General features: G+C 39.8%; 1 protein-coding gene across 1 annotated transcript in view; it reads left to right on the top strand.

Moving 5' to 3' along the window:
• The first annotated feature begins 2,432 nt into the window (after window positions 1-2,432).
• Cog6 (component of oligomeric golgi complex 6) overlaps window positions 2,433-18,285 on the top strand; it is a 47,426-nt gene continuing 31,573 nt past the window's right edge. Inside the window, exons 1-5 of the mRNA XM_004660033.2 lie at window positions 2,433-2,594; window positions 4,177-4,320; window positions 7,701-7,772; window positions 9,208-9,266; window positions 16,234-16,345. Coding sequence (XP_004660090.1) covers window positions 2,433-2,594; window positions 4,177-4,320; window positions 7,701-7,772; window positions 9,208-9,266; window positions 16,234-16,345 — 549 coding nt within the window. The remainder of the gene's footprint in view (window positions 2,595-4,176; window positions 4,321-7,700; window positions 7,773-9,207; window positions 9,267-16,233; window positions 16,346-18,285) is intronic.

Genomic DNA, 18,285 nt, shown 5'->3' on the forward strand with positions numbered 1-18,285 from the left:
CACAAGGTGGCACATTCATCTGGAGTTCATTTACAATGGCTGGAGGCCCTGAAATTCCCATTCTTTCTCTCTGTCTGTCTGTCACTCTCAAATAAATATATAAAGATAAGCAAAAATTAAAAGAAAGAAAAGTTCTATTAAACTCCTACTACGTTAGGCTGTTCAGACTGTGATAACAAAATGCCATGAAGCATGTAGGTTATAAACAACAAACATTTATTTCTCATAGTCTCACAGTCCAGAGACCAAGGAATCCAAAAACCAAGGTGCCTATGGATTCCGTGTCTAATATAAGTCCATCCCCCCTAGATGTTGCTTTTTCATCATGCCTCACATGGTGGCCAGGTCTTGGCAGCTCTCTGTGGCTCATACTATAAGGGCACTAATGCTAATCAGGAGGACTCAGTCTCCATGATCTAATTACCTCCTATGATCGATTTTTATTAGCATAAGAGATTCACTTTTCATCACAGCGAAAGCACACCTGAGATGAACAATGTATAAGAAAATAAGGCTTATTTTGCTTCATGATTTCGAGGTTTCACCAGATGATCAATTAGCCTCATTGTGTTTAGACCCATGGCAAGGCAGTATATTGTGGGGCAAGTGTGTGGGAGTGAAAGCTGCCTACCTCATGACAGTAAAGTGAAGCAGTCAGAAGATGCTTGAGCAGTGTAAAAGAGTGAGGAAGTTATATTTTGTGGGAAGAAGAGCAGAACTATTTTCCATGCAGAATGGTGGGATGGCCAAGGGACAACCTGGTGTAGGTAGGAAATGTAAGCAGAGAGGGAGTCCAGCAGAAATGAGACTCCCTCTGACAGACAGATTGCTTGTTCGGCTCTTTCTTCCATGAGCTTACATATTCTGTAAAGAAAATCAATCAATTAAAAGAAAGGTATCAAAAAAGAAAGAAAGAAAGAAAGTTATCATGTTTATTGTGATGGTGGATGCTAACTAGAAAAAGGAGAAATAGAGTCTATATGCTAAAACTGCAGCATAGAAGTTAAACATCAAAAATACAATCTGTATATTTAAATTGGAAACATCTCCATCAATGAATTACATATGGTGTGTGTATAGGGGAAAGGAGTAAGCTGTTAGCCCTGCACATCAGGACCACAAGATTAGACATGTGAGACCAATGAAAATGTATGTTCACAAAGTAAATTCATCCCTGAACGGAAAAAGAACAGAGTTCTAGACAATATATTCACACTTTAGTATAAACTACTTATTTTTGCACAAGCATGAGTCCATATGTGTCAGATAAAATCAAGTGAAATGAAATATGAAATGAGTAAATATATAGACTTCATTTGTGAAGGTGGGATTAGTGTATGAGACATGGGAAGGCATGATGGGTTATGTATAGTTCTGAGGATGGTGGCATGAAATTGCTCTGGAAAATGTGGCAACTGTTAATTTACAGACTAGATAGTACAGTTTGCCTGTATCTTATTCCATCACATTCTTACCACTCCAAAACTTGGGCATTTTCCAGCAAAATGACTAATACTCAGAGGGACAAAATTGGATTGTCTAGTGTCACAGGTATTATCTAGTTCTGCAGGACTGCGCCATGGAATAAGGAGGCCAAATCCCTGGAAGGTTTCCTGAGCAATGTGGGCCTCACCCTCTCTTTCTCTCTTCCACCCCCACCCATGTGAGTGCTCTCACAACACAAAACCATGTAACTGTGCTGTCTATCTGGACACATGAGGCGGACTGGCCACCAGAGTTCTATTAAGCCTTCCAGAACTACTGCAGAAGGGTGAATTCAGAAAAGGGAAGTTGGTTAGCATCAAGTTTTATTGCAGGTGTATTTTTAAAAAATATTTTTATTTATTTATTTGAGAGAGAGAGTCAGAGAGAGAGGGTGAGGGACAGAGAGAATGGGCGCACCAGGGCATCCAGCCACTGCAAATGAATTCCCGACGCATGCAGGTGTATTTTTCACATGTTGCACAATTAGCTAAGAAGTCCCAGGGCTGGAGGGATGGCTTAGCGTGTAAGGCACTTGCTTGTGAAGCCCAAGAACCCAGGTTCGATTCTCCAGGCCCCAACTAAGCCACATGAACAAGGTAGAAGATGCGTCTCGGGTTTTTTGCAGGGGCTGAATGCCCTGGTGTGCCTATTCTCACGCTTTCTCTCTCTCTATGTCTCAAATATATAAATAAAAAGGAGGCCCTTAAAAAAAAGAAATTTCCAAGATTTGGGTTCTCAAAAGTCCCATGTGGTTCTACAACTCTCCTCCTCCTGGCCCCTGAGCGGCTCCTCTCCTCCTGGTCTACCTCTTGCGCTTCCGGGTTTCTGAGCTCGGCGGCCAGGGTAGACCCCCTTCGGCGCCGGCGCGCATGCGCGGCTGCCGTGCGCACGCGCAGTCGGGCTGATCCCCGCAGCGCCGCCTGTCGGGCGGGACGCGCGGCGGCGCGATGGCCGAGGGCGGCGGGGAGGTGGCGGTGGCCGTGGCGGTGGCGGCCTCGGGGGCGGCCAACGGCCTCAGCCATGCGGCTGGCGCGGCCTCGGCGCAGCTCAACAACCCGCTGTCCCGTAAGCTGCAGAAGGTCCTGGAGACGCGGCTGGATAACGACAAGGTAACCCTGCCCGGGCGGCCGGACCCGCGCCCGCGGCCTTGACGCCCCGGGAGGAGGAGGAGGAGGAGCAGCGGCGGCTCGGGCTCCCGGGCCTCGTCCTCCGCGCGCCGGGGTGCTCGCGGTCTCAGCCGGGGTGAGGGGTGAGGAGCCGCTGCCCGGGAGTCCGGACCCTGGGGGACCCGAGGAGCCGCTGCCCCGAGGCCCGGGGCCCGCCCTCTTCCGTGTCGCTGAGCCGCCGGGCACGCTGCGGGCCGTGCCACCGTGGCCGCCGGGCAACCTCGAAGGGACGGTGCCAGCTGTGGGGGACGGACGTACGCTGCCCAGGACAATCTGACTCCCTCCCGTGGGCAGAGAAACAGAATGCACGGGCCACACTGTCACCAGTTTCTGTTCACCACCGAGCTGGTGATGGGTGATTTTTCTTGGACTCAACTTCGCCAAGCTTCTGCTTCTATAACGTCCCGCGACGTGTTGTTTTTGTTTTCATTGTCGTTCGTTTATTGTGTTGGGCGTGTCTTGATACTGGCCTTTGTGATTGAAAGCCGACACTGTCATGTAGACAACATCCTTTCTTTTAAATTGGATATGGACATATTTCATGTGTAAACAACACGTGCTTGTTGCTGCCATCCTTTGCCCCCTCCATGCCCCTTTTCTGACGCAGGGGATGCAGGTCAACCCCCTTGGGGATTGTGGGTAATGCATTATGGGGTGGGGGGAGAGAGGGATCCCAACTTGGGGCTCAAACAGCCTTTCCGTCCCCTCTTCCAAAAAAAAAAAAAAAAAAAAAGCCTCTGAGCCATGCTGGGAGCATTTTAAGTCTACTTCAGTGATGGGCAGTTAACATCCTTTTTAAGGGGAGAAATAAGGCGTGGTAGAGGTTCAGCTAGGTCAAGTCAGGCAGCTACGAACTGTAATTGGCACTCCTTTCAGTGTGCCCAAGCCGAGTTCATTTTAAGGCTGTAGTAAAAGAAACATTTTCATTTTAGGTTTTGTGTGTCAGTGCACCAAATAAGTGTTTGTAATTGTAAACACATCCATCTTTTTTTCCTCTCTCAAATACTAAATTGAATTTAAACTGCTTTCCTATTGGGTAACCGAGCCAACATTTAAAAACATTTTATTCATTTCAGAGGGGGGAAAAAACATATCCATCCGCCCATCCATCTATATATATATACACAGAGAGAGAGGGAAGGAGGGAGGGAGAGAGAGAATGGACACACCACAGCCTCCAGCCACTGCAAAGGAAACTTTACTATGTAACTATTAAAGAACTTCCTCCTTTAAAAAATTAATATAACATAATTTTCTTAGACAATCTCTCTTATATGACATTTAGGTTATTTTCAATCTTTGCATTGCCAAACAGTTCTAAAGTGGATAACCTTGTACATATGTCATTATTTGTAAGTAAATTGTATTACTGTGTTGTAAGTAAGCTTACTGCTGAGTAATTTGAAAGTAATACACTTTTTTTTGGAAATAAATTTTTTGAAAATGACTATTGCATTTTGGCTGGAGATTAGGAAGTCGTTCGAAAGTCAGGCCCATTAATTTTCTTTTGTTGCCAATTGTATAGGAGATGTTAGAAGCTCTCAAGGCACTTTCAGCCTTTTTTGTTGAAAATAGTTTGCGGACTCGAAGAAATTTACGTGGAGATATTGAACGCAGAAGTTTATCCATCAATGAGGAATTTGTAAGCATTTTCAAGGAAGTGAAGGAGGTATGTAAGTTCTTTTCATTTAGCATTTATTAGACACTATATGCCAGGTGCTGTGACAAGTAGTGTTTCAAATTACGTTAATATAATGCCTTTGAATCATGGTCAGTAGAAAACAACTTACACTGTTGTATCTGGGTTTTTATTTAAATCACTGTGATTTCTGAGTCTGTCATCTCTGTGAAGGGTGGATATTAAAAAAACTTAACATTTGTTCTAGGAAATTAGAAATTTCAACTTCTTAACAAACAACAATATTTATCTGCATGGTTTTCCAACAGAAATATTCCCTCATTGGGAAACCCTGCCTTGGACAATCACTTCCTAAAGGATATAATTTTCAGTCAGTATCAACTATCTCATTGTATAAATAACAGTTCATCACACTTGGGTGTAGTTTACTCACCATAGGGGGAAAATAAGTGCTATTTGTTATGGAACATTTTGCTTATTATGCAATATTAATAGTAATAGTGTTCTGTGTGCTTTGCTGTCAGTAAGGGCTTAATAACACGTCACTTTAATGGTTTGCTAGAACCTCATTGACTATAAGCTAGTAATCTGGAAGGCTGAGACAAAAGCTTGGTAGATTGCCTAAAGAAACATCAGAGATACTCTCTAAACACATTTGCCTACTAAAAGGAATAATGTTATCATTACGAGAGAGAGAGAGAGAAAAAAAATAGGACAACCATTTAATTATCTATAAATGTTTTGATTTGATTTATACAAAGTTTAAAAAAATGGGGAAATTTGAACGCTGAGTAGATACTTATTTTCAAGAGACTGTTATTGCTCAGTGTGGTGATACACACTGGTTATCCCAGTTCTCTGGATGAAGAGGTAAGAGGATTGAAAATTCAAGGCTAGCCTCTGGGTACTTAGTGAGACCCACATCTCAAAATAATTAATGTTAAACGTGAAAATGTTATTATTCTTTTAGAGTCCTTTGGACTTGTGTGAAGATATGTTTATGGATGAAATAATATATAAATGGAATTGCTCTGACAGCTAATTTTGTGTGGTTGGGGAGAAAGTGATGGAGAAAGGTTGAACATGGACAGGCAGATACAAAACAAAGAGTGACATGAATTGACAGTAGTTGAAGCTGGGTGATAAGTACATGGCCATTCATATTATCTCAGCTTTTGATATTTAAAAGTTTTTATAGTAAAACATTTATCATGTGCCAGATGATCCTCCTACCTCTGCCTTCCAAGTGCTGGGATTAAAAGCTCTGTTTTTCTTTTTCTTTTTAATATTTTTATTTGTTTTATATATATATACACACACACACACACACATACATACACACATATGTATATACACACACACACACACACACATATATATAAATAAATATAAATAAATATGTGTGTGTATGTATGTGTGTGTACACATATATAGAGAGAGTCGGGGGAGAGCACACTATGGAGAGACAAAGTATGGGTGCTCTAGGGCCTTCCTTCCATCTCAGATGAACTCCAGACACATGTGCCACTTGGTGCATCTGGCTTTACATGAGTACCAGGAAATCAAACTCACATTAGGCTTTGCAAGCAAGTGCCTTAAACCACTGAGGCATCTCTCTTGCCCCAAGTTTTTTTTTTTTTTTCTTAATTAGTATTTATAGAAAATTCATTATAGGAGCTGGAGAGAAGGCTTAGTGGTTAAGGCACTTGTCTTCAAAATCTAAGGACCCAGGTTTGACTCCCCAGAACCCACATTAGCCAGAAACACAAGGTGATGCATGTGTATAGGTGGCGCATGCACACAAGGGGATGTGTGTCTGGAGTTTGTTTGCAGTGGCTAAGGCCCTGGTGTGCCAGTTCTCTCTCTCTCATCAAATATTTTATAAATTAATTCTAGCACAATTATATGTGTCAGAAATAGGACAATTAATTATGATCCAATCACCTAGAAATAACTATTGTCACGTATTATATGGCCTTCTCCATGTTCTTTTGAAAATAAATAAATTTTTCTGAAAATTGTCAAGATGGTATATGTTTTAATTTATGGTTACTTTTACCTTATATGGATATCTTTTCATAAGCACTTGCACATCCATTCACATGCAGATTTTCATTGCATAGCTAGATGTGTTTTGCAATTTCCATTTATTTTAGGTTACTGTTGCTTATCCTCGTGTATATGGTTGTATATTGTTGCACACTTACTAATTCTGTAGCGTAAATGTTTTTCTTGTAAAAATTGGCATAAACTGACGTGTTATATACAACATGATGCTTTAAAGTACACATAAGTTTTGGGATGGTTAAATCTAATGAGTAATATGTTATCCTACATGGTTATCAATTTTGTGGTCATAAGATTAATACCTAGCATTATTATTCCTGTTCAAGGATATTCTCTACGTCGGAAGCAGAGAGAAGGAAAAAGATTCTAGAGCAGAGACTTATGATCACATGCTTTTGTAAATTTTATTTATGCATATGTGTGTGTACATGTACATGTACACATGTGTGTACTAGGTTCTCTGGCTGCAGGCCAACAGAAGACATGTGCCACCTTTTGTGTCTGGCTTTGTGTGGGTGGTTGGGGAATTGAGCCAAGGCAAGCAAATCTTGCACACAAGCACCTTAATCATTGACTTGTCTTCCCAGCCCTATTCTCATAGTCTTGTAAGTCATTTTCTAACTAGTTTTTTATCCTTCATTTTGTTTTATAGCTTTGCTTGACTACTTTCATAAATGTCACATAATTTTGCTGTTTCATATCTAAAAATAATGGGCTAGTTTTTTTTACATAATTAGATGAAGTAACCACAACTATGACATTAACACCTGATGCATTTATAACACCGTCAAATTTTATACAAAGCAGGAAAAATAAAATTTGAGAGTAATATGCAAGCATGTGTGACTCATTTGTGGAACAGAGAGATTAGAGATTCCTTCTGCGTAATTGCTGTTGCACATGGTTCCAAGAAAATCTTAGAGAAAATCTAAGAAATCTAAGAAAATCTTAGAAAATCTTTTTTTTTTTTTTTTTTTTCCTGAGGTAGGGTCTCACACTAGCCCAGGCTGTCTTGGGATTCACTATATAGTCTCAAGTTGGCTTTGAACTCACAGTAATCCTCCTATCTCTGCCTACTGAGTTCTAGGATTAAAGGTGTGTGGAACCCTTCCTGGCTTCTTTATAACTTTTTTACAGTAGGTATTCTTTTTAACTGTTTCTAGTTTTAAAGATGTGATCTCTATTTCTGGGCATATACTTATTGTACATAGTAGTGGATTTTATGATGACATTTGGGAGTATCTTATGTTTTTACTGAAAAAGTGGAATTTGGCTAAGAGAAGTTTATATACATACATATATATACACATATAAAATATTTAATGTAATTTTCTTCTTTTCAGGAACTTGAAAGCATAAATGAAGATGTTCAGGCAATGAGCAGCTGTTGTCAAGATATGACAAGTCGCTTGCAGGTACTGTCTATGGCTGGATTTGAGCATAGTTTTGGTACAGAGTAAGGCTTCAGAAATCACTTGGTAGCTCTGCAGAATGTCTGCTAACTGGTACATTGTGTTTTATAGGAAGCTTGAATATAATGTGCTTGTTTTAAAAAAGTTCCAAGTATGAAAGTTTTTGTGTTTCTTTTTGTAATGGCTTATGGATATTACTCATTTAACACCAGAAACTTATATTGTGGGTTAAATAATAGATTTAACTGTAAAATGTTGATAAATCTTTCAATTTCACATTGTCCCAGAGGTACAGCAGGAATGAATTCTTTTTGTAGAAAGTAGCAAGTACTTATGGGAAAACAACAAATGCCTAAAATATATCTAATTCTTTACACATCAGTCATAATACTAAGAGTAAATCTTATGCTAAGGAGAGGAGCATGTGTGAAACTAAAACTGTCTTGTAAACCTATCTTAATTTTGATTCGGCCTAAACAAAATCTCAGGCACATTTGTATACTAATGGGCGATTCATTGGAGCAACTCTGAAGCTCTAGTGTGGGTTCAGCCTGCATTTGACCTAGTTTCTCTCCTTCAGTACCTTTGAACAGGAGTGAAACAGATTCCTCTTGAAGGTCATTCATCAGTGTGTCTGTCTCCTTTGCATTAATTCTAAGCTTCTGCCTCTAAGATTTTCTTGGAACCATGCGCAACAGCAATTAACGCAGAATGAATCTCTAATCTCTCTGTTCCACAAATGAGTCACACATGCTTGCATATTACTCTCAAATTTTATTTTTCCTGCTTTGTATAAAATTTGACGGTGTTATAAATGCATCAGGTGTTAATGTCATAGTTGTGGTTACTTCATCTAATTATTAAATTTCATTGGTTTCCCAATATTTAAATAATCATGTTACCTTTGCTAATTACGGTTGCCATTTCACATTTTCCGCACATATACTTTTTGTTTCCCAACCCTAATTATGTTTTAATTGCTTTCATCATTGCTATTTTTAAATTGAAGGTATTTTGAATCTCAAGCAAAGTGTCTTTTTAATTTTTTGAGCTCCATGCTAGCATTTCAGTGACTCAGTTTATAGTCTCACCTAGAGGTCTTGAGGTGCGTAGCTCAGCCGGCCCACAACTGAAGTCATGTTCTCCTTCGAAACCTGCTCTTCTGTTTCACTGGAGAGCAGCACGAGCTTCCCAGGTCCTAGTCAGCACCCAGACACACTCTTCTTCCTTGTCCTTCAGTGTGTGAGGGGGTTTCTCAGACTGAAGGTTATACACAGGCCTTGAAACATGTATTTCAGTTATTTGGGCATTTAAAAATGCCTGCACTCTGGAGAAAGATCTTATTGTCTGCTTGGTCTTCAGTAGTAGTGATATAATTCATTTTGTGAAATATAATGAATTCGGAAGGTACTGATACTAGGTATGTTTATAATTTCAGGCAGCAAAGGAACAAACTCAAGATTTAATAGTAAAAACCACTAAGCTTCAAGCTGAAAGGTAAGTTTTTCTTCATACTGCCACCTCCTTATTGATGTGAAGGTTTTAAGTACAAAGAAAATGGTAGGTGATGCTAAGTAAAAGTGACAGTCATGTACACTGAGGATGTGCTGCTTGCTGCGCGGCCATGAGGGCCTGCACTGGACACCAGCCCCTCTGTGAAAGCTGGACGTGGCTGCACACACCTGTGACCCAAGTGCCGAGGAAGTAGAGGCAGGGCTCACCTGTCAGTCTAATCGAACAGGTGGTGAGATTCTGTCGGAAAGAAAGAAGGTAGAGGGTGCCTGAGTAGGACACCCAGTGTGCACATGTGCGTGTGAATGTGCGCGTTGGCACATAAACTACACCCAGAATGAAATTAACGTAGAGTGTTGAATCACGGAAGAAATCAGCTCGGAAGCTTTATCCAGTTGTAATGAAAACGTAAAAGTAGTACTTTGGGAGCAACTTAATGTTGATTTGAGAAACTGTTTTCATTTTGGAATAGAGGCTTGCCTGTGGCAGAGTGGGACGTTGGATGTCCCACTCCATTTCTTTTCTGCCTGGTCTTGTTTTGAGTCAGAGTTTCTTTTAACTGATTCTGGAGACTCCTTTAAATGATTCTGAAGCCTGATTCTCGGGTCTCTGCTCCCCTGTGGGACTGGAGTTACCGATGTGCGTGGACCATGCCCAGCTGTTTTACCTGGCATCTGGAGACTCAGACTTGGGTAGTCTCGGCCCCACCAGGCCTATATGCTTGTGCAGAAAAGTGCACTTGAGCACTGAGCAGTCTTTCCAGCCCATCTCTTGCTTCTTACTGTGATAAATCACTTCTGATGAAATTAAGGGTGGGTTGTGTAAATTCACTACCCCAGAAGCCATAGGCATTAGGAGTCACTGTAGTGGTCACCAGCTGTTTACCTGCTTTCTCCTGTGTGATTTGCCTATTCTTGGCCTTTCATGTTTGCTTGGAACCATGCAGCGTGTGGCTCTGGTGTTTAGCTTCTTTCACTAGCACAGACCTCTTCAAGTCTCACTGATGTTGATTCTTTCTGTGACGGAGTAATTCTTTCTATACACATGCACTATATTTTGTTTACACATTGATCTGGTAATAGATGTTTGAATTATTTCTGCTATTTGGATGTTATGGATAATAATGCTATAAATATTTCCATACAAATTTCTGTACAGACAAATGTCTTGTTAAATCTATCAAGTGTAACCCTGGAGTTTGAACAACTGCCAGACTATTTTCCAAAGAAGCCTCACAGTTTTACATTCCTTCAGCAATGTATAAGAATTCCAGTTTCTGAACATCCTAAGTTTTTTGAAAAAAAATAATACATACATACCCACCATGTACCCTGATTATAATCCCCTCCCAACACCCTTCTTTACTTACCTCATTTCTGCCCTCCTCCAGTGAACCCTCTCTGTTTTTCATCTAGTCCTTATTCTATTTTGATGTCATTTTTCTTTGCCTTCCTCCATCCTCAGGATAACATGTTGATGTTTCAGTAGTATGTAGGTCTTGTGCAGGCGAGGACAGCTGCTAGGTGGTTATGAATACACTGGCCTCTCTGTGGAAGCAGTGTTCCAAAGCACTCCTCCCCGTCCCTTGGTGCTCACATTCTTTTCATCTCCAGTGGTCCCTGAGCTTTGAGTGGGGGGATATGATAGATGTCTCAGTGGTGCACATAACACTGCCACTTTTTCTCATCACTTTGGTGAGTTTTGAATCACCCCAGTGGTCACGACTCTCTGAAAAGAGAAGCTTCTCTAACCAAACGTTAGAGCCGCACTGGTAGATGGACATAAATATGCTTGTTTAGAGAAGAGTATGGTAGGTATAGCATCTCCATTTAGGCAATGACAGTAGTAGCTTCCTCGCTAGGGCATGTGACTTTCCCAGCTACCAGCTTCTGACTAGGTTTTCAAGATCAGGCATGATTTCCCTTCTGTGGAGTGGGCCTCACATTCAATGGGATTATGATTTTAATGGTGATATATTTTGTGAATAAAACAACACATATTATCATTCTTAAATTATTGAATAATGTTTCAGTGAACCAGTGATATCAGGCCACTGACTGTCTAACATTAACTCTATAAAACTGAGAACATTTACCTGAAATTACTGCCAATAAAGCTCAAGAGTAATGGGATTTTCAAAGCACATTAGAATCTAGTTAGTCAGTGATTTAAAAAAAAAATGCTGGGTGTGGTGGCACACACCTTTAATTCCAGCACTCAGAAGCCAGAGGTAGAAGGATTGCCATGAGTTCAAGGCCACCCTGAGACTACATAGTGAACTCCAGGTCAGCCTGAGCTAGAGCAAGACTCTACCTTGAAAAGCCAATAATAATAATAATAATAATAATAATAACAACAACAACAACAACAACAACAACAACAACAATATTGCTAAACACTTTTTTGTAGCACTGTGGACTTCCTTTGTTATAGATATTTTGGTCATCTATTTTGTAGGCATAAAGCCTAGATGGACTTTTAGATTCAGTTTTAATGATCAAGAGATATGATCAATAAAAATAACACTATTTTTAGTTAAAATAAAACTAAAGAGATTGATTTTCTTTTTTTTTCCTAACAATTGATTCCAAAGATAGTTCTAGAAATACCTCTATAAAAGGCTGTAGTTAAGTAGTTCATTTGTCTTGTCTTAAGGCATTTTCATGAAGTTTTGTGATTACTGCTTTCATTCTTGTATGATAAAGGTTAGAGCTCTATTAAGGTGACTTCTAGACTGTAGTACCAGGGTACTTCTGGGCATATGCCCTTCTACTCTGTAGACCTGAGTAGTAGATAGGCTTTATTGTTTGAGGTAAACACTGAACATTTTCTTTTCCTTTCTAAATCTTTGTATTATTAAACAGAAACATTTAGCTTTGTGAATTTAAAACCCCTCAACTAAAAAATGCCCCTCTCAAAAAAAAAAAATCCTGTGCAGAAATACTCTGTTAAAATCTATGCAAAGGGCCTTCACGTTTATCTTCGTGAATTCTCCTTTTGAATATTGTTTGATTGTGGAATACTAGTACTTAATAGTGAAATCCTTGTTAAGGGGAGGTGCTGGAGATGGAGCCCATGGCCTTGCATGTGCTAGGTAAAGGCTCTGCCACTATAAGGCCCAGGCCATTTTTTTATTAATTTATTTTTTTATTGACAACTTCCATAATTGTAGACAATAGCCCATGGTAATGCCCTCCCTTCCCCCACTTTCCCCTTTGAAACTCCATCCTCCATAATATTCCTTCCCCCTATCAATCAGTCTCTATTTTGATGTCATGGTCTTTTCTTCCTATTATGATGGTCTTATGTAGGTAGTGTCAGGCACTGTGAGGTCATGGATATCCAGGCCATTTTGTGTCTGGAGGAGCTCATTGTAAGGAGTCCTACCCTTCCTTTGGCTCTTACATTCTTTCCACCACCTCTTCTGTAATAGATCCTGAGCTTTGGAAGATGTGATAGAAATATTGCAATGCTGAGCACTCTCCTGTCACTTCTTATCAGCACCATGGTGCCTTCTAAGTCATCTCAAGGTCACTACCATCTGAAAAGAGAAGTTTCTCTAACCAAAAGTGAGAGTAACATTAATATATGGGTATGAACATTAACAGAAGTGCTTACTGGGAAGTTTGGTGAGCATAGTATATACATTTAGCCAGACAGCAGCAGACATTACACCCCTAGGACTCATGACTACCCCTGTTGTAAATTTTCAGTATTAGGGATGTATTCCCTCCCATGGAGAGGGTCTCCAGGAAAATTAGAGCGTGGTTGGTTTCTGCCATAACAGATGTGCACCTGTTGGCTCATTTGGCCCAGCTGGCCAAATTTTAGGCTTGCAATGTCCACTGGTGAGTATTTCAATTGGTGATTTCTCTCTCTCCCATTGAACTGCATGCAGTATATAGCTTTTTCCAGCTTTCTGTCAGCTGGTCTACATGGAGGAGGCTTTCAGCTCAGCTCCAGAAGGATTTCTCAGTGACCTTTCAGCCCAAGTATGTGGAGTCTTCAGCAATAGTGTCTTACCATCTATTCCTCGTGGCAAACCAAGAGCCTGAGCAATGCCCTATAATGTTTTGGGAGTATCAGTGACCTCCTTGGCCAACAACTCACTGGAATGTATCCCATCCCTGGCACTGAAATTTTTCTACTAATGATTTAACGCTTCTAAATGTTCTGGTCCCCAAAAAAGTAGGTTTCAAAATGACTTACTATATCCCCTTAGATTTTTGATTAGTCCTCCCTCCACCTTTCCTTTACCCAATCTCTTCCCTTGACCTCACTTAAGTTTTTTAACCCCATTAATCTATTCTTCTACTTATATATCTATAATACCATCCTACTAAGGTCCCCTCATCTTTCTATTCCTTTTCTACCTTACTGGCCTCTGCTACTGAGTTTTATTCCTACTCACATAGAAGTCTGATCATTTGTAGCTAGGTCTGCATACATGAGAAGACATGCGATGTTTGACTTTCTGAGCCTGGGTTACCTCACTAAGTGTAATCCTTTCTAGATCTATCCATTTTCCTGCAAATTTCATAATTTTATTTTTTCTTTACCACTGAGTAGAACTCCATTATGTAAATGTGCCACATTTTCCTTATCCACTCATCAGTTGACGGGCATCTAGGCTGGTTCTGTTTTCTAGTTATTGTGAATAGAGCGGCAATAAACTTGGTTGAGCAAGTATCTGTAAGGTAGTGAAACGAGTCCTTAGGATATATACCTAGGAGTTGTATAGCTGGGTCATATGGTAAATCTATTTTTAGCTGTCTCAGGAGCCTCCACACTGATTTCCACAGTGGCTGGACAAGATTGCACTCTCACCCACAGTGTAGAAGGGTTCCTCTTTTTCCATATACTCGCCAGCGTTATGGTCATTTGTTTTCATCATGGTAGCCAATCTGACAGGAGTGAGATAGAATCTCAGCATAGTTTTAATTTGCAATTCCTTGATGACTAGGGATGTAGAATATAGTTTTTAGATGTTTATATGTTATCTGTATTTCTTCTTTTGGAATTCTCTATTTAGTTCCATAGCCCATTTTTAAAAATTGGGTTGCTTGGTTTCTTATTATTTAATTTTTTGAGTTCTTTTTATATTTTAGATATTAATCCTCTGTCAGATGTATAGCTAGCAAAGATTTTCTCCCATTCTGTAGGTTGCCTCTCTGCTCTATTCAGTGCCCTTTGCTATACAAAAGCTTTGTAATTTTATGAGGTCCCAGCAATTGATCTGTGGTTTTATTTCCTGAGCAATCAGGGTTATATTCAGAAAGTCTTTGCCAAGACCAATATGTTGAAGGTTTCCCCTACTTTTTCCTCTAGCAGTATCTGAGTTTCAGGTCTGATATTAAGGTTTTGGTCCATTTAGACTTAATTCTTATGCATGGAGAGAGATAAGGATCTATTTTCATCCTGCCTCAGATACATATCCATTTTTCCCAGAACCATTTGCTAAAGAGGCTGTCTCTTCTCCAATGAGGGTTCTTGGCATTTTTGTTGAAGATCAGGTGGCTATAGCTACCCGGACTCACATCTGTGTCTTCTATTGTGTTCCATTGATCTACATGTCTGCTTTTGTACCAGTACCATGCTGTTTTTGTTACTATGGCTTTGTAATATAGGTTAAAATCAGATATGGTGATACCACCAGCCTTAATTTTGTTGCTCAAAATTGTTTTAGATATTCAAGGTTTTTTTTGTGCTTCCAAATGAATTTTTAGATTTTTTTTTCTATTTGTGAAGAATGCCATTGTAATTTTGATGAGTATTGTATTAAGTGTGTAGATTGCTATTGATAAGATTAACATTTTCACAATATTGATTCTTCCAATTCAAGAACAAGGGATGTCTTTCCATTTCCTAATATCTTCTGCAATTTCTCACTTGAGTGTTTTTATTGTAGAGCTCCTTCACTTCGTTGGTTAGGTTTATTCCAAGGTACTTTATTTATTGACTTATTTATTTATTGATACAATTGTGAATGGGAGTGATTCTCTCATTTCATCCTTTGTGTGTTGTTAGCAAAATGTGTTTGTTTTGTATCCTGCTACATGGCTATAGGTGTTTATCAGCTCTAACCATGTGCTGGTAGAGTCTTTGGGGTCCTTTATGTATATAGCATTGTTGTTTTTGAGACAAGCTTTTGTAATGTACCCTAGGCTGACCTTAGACTCCCAACAGGTGCCCATACAGGCACTTGCCACTATGCCCACTTAAAAACTCTAGACCCAGGATTCAGATATCAACATTGTTGAGCTTCTGTTCAAGTAGTTCAGCAAGTAACTAATGTCTAGATATGGCGACCCTGTCCAGTTCCATAGGTCCCTACAGATTGCATTCCAGCCCAAGTGCCTTTCTCTAACTGCCAAGTAGTCTATTTAGGCTATATTCAGATAATATTACATAGAATAAGTAGGAAAAGCTAATGTAGATAAATGACTTTATTGACTTCTAAAGTGTTCTTGACCTCTCTTTCTAACTAGCAGATCTCATTTTTGGTTGCTGTGTACTGCATGTGAAAACATCCAACTTTAGATGTGTTATGACTAGGAATAAACAAAGATCATATTTTTCTCCTGAAAAATAGTCTGGTTAAATAATAAAGTAAATTATCCAAGCACTTGTGCAAGAGACTGCAAATTTGTAATGCAGGTGCCATTTGTGAACTTACTTCTTTTCCTCCTTGGCATCATGATCAACTCCTTTTATTGTGAGCAAGTACCTGGGGTTGGAGGGTGTCAGCTGAGTTTATCATTGACTTGCTTCATGAGCTTCTGCTGACGTGACTGACTTCATGGCTGATGAGCATCCGACATCTGAGGTAGAGTCAGACAAGCTGTGAAAATCTTTCTCACATTTGTTTTTAGAAGATACAATGACAGAGGTGTGGTTGGGCTTGTAGCTTGCAAATGTATAACATTTGCTGTTTCTTGTCCTTTTGTAATAGCCAAAGACTGGAGACAAGAGCACAAGTAGCAGATGCCTTTTTATCCAAGTTCCAACTGACGTCTGATGAGATGAGTCTTCTGCGAGGCACAGGAGAAGGTCCCATTACTGAGGTACCCTTGCTCTTTATTAAAATCACCTGAAGGGTACTAATTACAGATGTTATGAAGAAATCATTTTTTTTAAATTTGAGAGAGAAAGAGGCAGGGTGAGGGCACGCGTGGCCATCCAGCCACTGTAAACGAACTCCAGATGCACATGCCACCTTGTACAACTGTCTTATGTGGTTCCTGGCATATCAAACCTGGGTCCTTTGCCTTTGCAGACAAGTGCCTTAACCGTTAGGCCATCTCTCCAATTTGAAAGTAATTTTTTTTTTGAGACATAGTCTCATGTACCCCATAGTGGCCTAGCATTCTTTCATATTTGAGAATGACCTTGAAGTTTGATCCTCTTGCCTCCACCTCTCATGTGCTGGGTTTATAAGTATGTACCACCACTCCTAGTTTATGAAAAGCTGGGATCAAAATCAAGGCTTGAGTGTATGTTAGACAAGAAGCCCTCTATTAACAGAGCTCATTCTAAACACATAAGAAATACTGATTAATTATTAGCTAATTAATTTACCACATGTTTTTGGTGTGCATGTCCATATGTTTAGGCATATGAGTGTGGGGGTGCATATGCACATTTGAGCATGTTGTGTGTGGAGGCCAGGGGACAACCTTACATGTCATCTTTAGGTACACCATCACCATCACCTCTGTGGGAAACACGATCTCTAACTGGCCTTGAGCTCACCAATTCGGTCACATGGGTATTGGTAATCACTGTGGGGTCATGAATGTGCTGGTCCATTTCCTTCCCTATGACGCTTACATTCTTTCTACCTCTTCTAAAAGCAGTGTTTCCTGAGCCTTAGAGTGTGTGATAGAAATCTTTAGGTTTGTTGAGCTCTTGACAGACTCTTGTTTTCTGTTTTGATGAATATTGAGTCTCCTCAATGTCTGCCATCTTCTCAGAGAAAGTTCTCTGGCTAACAGTGAGAGCAGTGCTCATATTCAATCTCCCACTTCTTTTGCAATGTTCCCTGGATTCTGGGCCAGGTAGAGGGTAATAGAAATGATTTGTCCAGCGCTAAGCATTCAGCTAGAAAGAACTGTTTAAAAGCTTTATTTTCCCATCAGAAAAAAAAGTTTGATGTGAAAATATTTCTAAATGTAGAAGGCACATATTTTACTGTTTAATTTGTGTTTGTTTACATATTTTTTTTTTTTTTTTTGCAAACTGCAAGAGGATTTTATTCCAAGCACGCTGGGGCCCATAGTCGTACACCTCACAGGGGTAGAGGACTGCAGAGCCCCGAATGCAGGAACAGGACAGTTTTTATAGGGTTTCTAACAAAGCCTGTGCATTAGACCAATCATTTTTTTTTTTTTCTGTTTTCAAAAATTTTTTTTTTTTAATTTTTATTAACATTTTCCATGATTATAAAATATATCCCATGGTAATTCCCTCCCTCCCCGCCCCCACACCTTCCCGTTTGAAATTCCATTCTCAATCATATTACCTCCCCATTACAAACATTGTAATTACATATATACAATATCAACCTATTAATGTTTACATATTTTTTTAAGGAAGAGTATAGCACAGTTTATGAAGAAATCCTGCATTACTTCTTCCTGTCTTCCCCACTTGTAAACCCTCTGTCAACCCATTTTACCTGCCAGCTGCTGCTTTCTAAATTCTAGATTATAAATTCAGGACTTGTAGTTTTAAAGAATGTGCTCTGATGATCTATGGGAAATACTTTTTCTTTTTGTACTTGCTTGTCATAATATGTGAGCATTTAGCCTCTTAAATGCTCTGTCCCCTTTCCCAACATAAAAAAGGCACACACATGTTCTCATCTTTTTTTAACCACTTTTTATTTTATTGATTTATTTGAAGAGAGTTATAGGCACACCAGGGCCTCTAGCTACTACAAATGAATTCCAAATGCATGTGCCACCCTGTGCATCTGGCTTACATGGGTACTGAAGAATTGAAC

This window comes from Jaculus jaculus, chromosome 7, assembly GCF_020740685.1.
Source record: "Jaculus jaculus isolate mJacJac1 chromosome 7, mJacJac1.mat.Y.cur, whole genome shotgun sequence".
NCBI classification, from domain to species: domain Eukaryota; kingdom Metazoa; phylum Chordata; class Mammalia; order Rodentia; family Dipodidae; genus Jaculus; species Jaculus jaculus.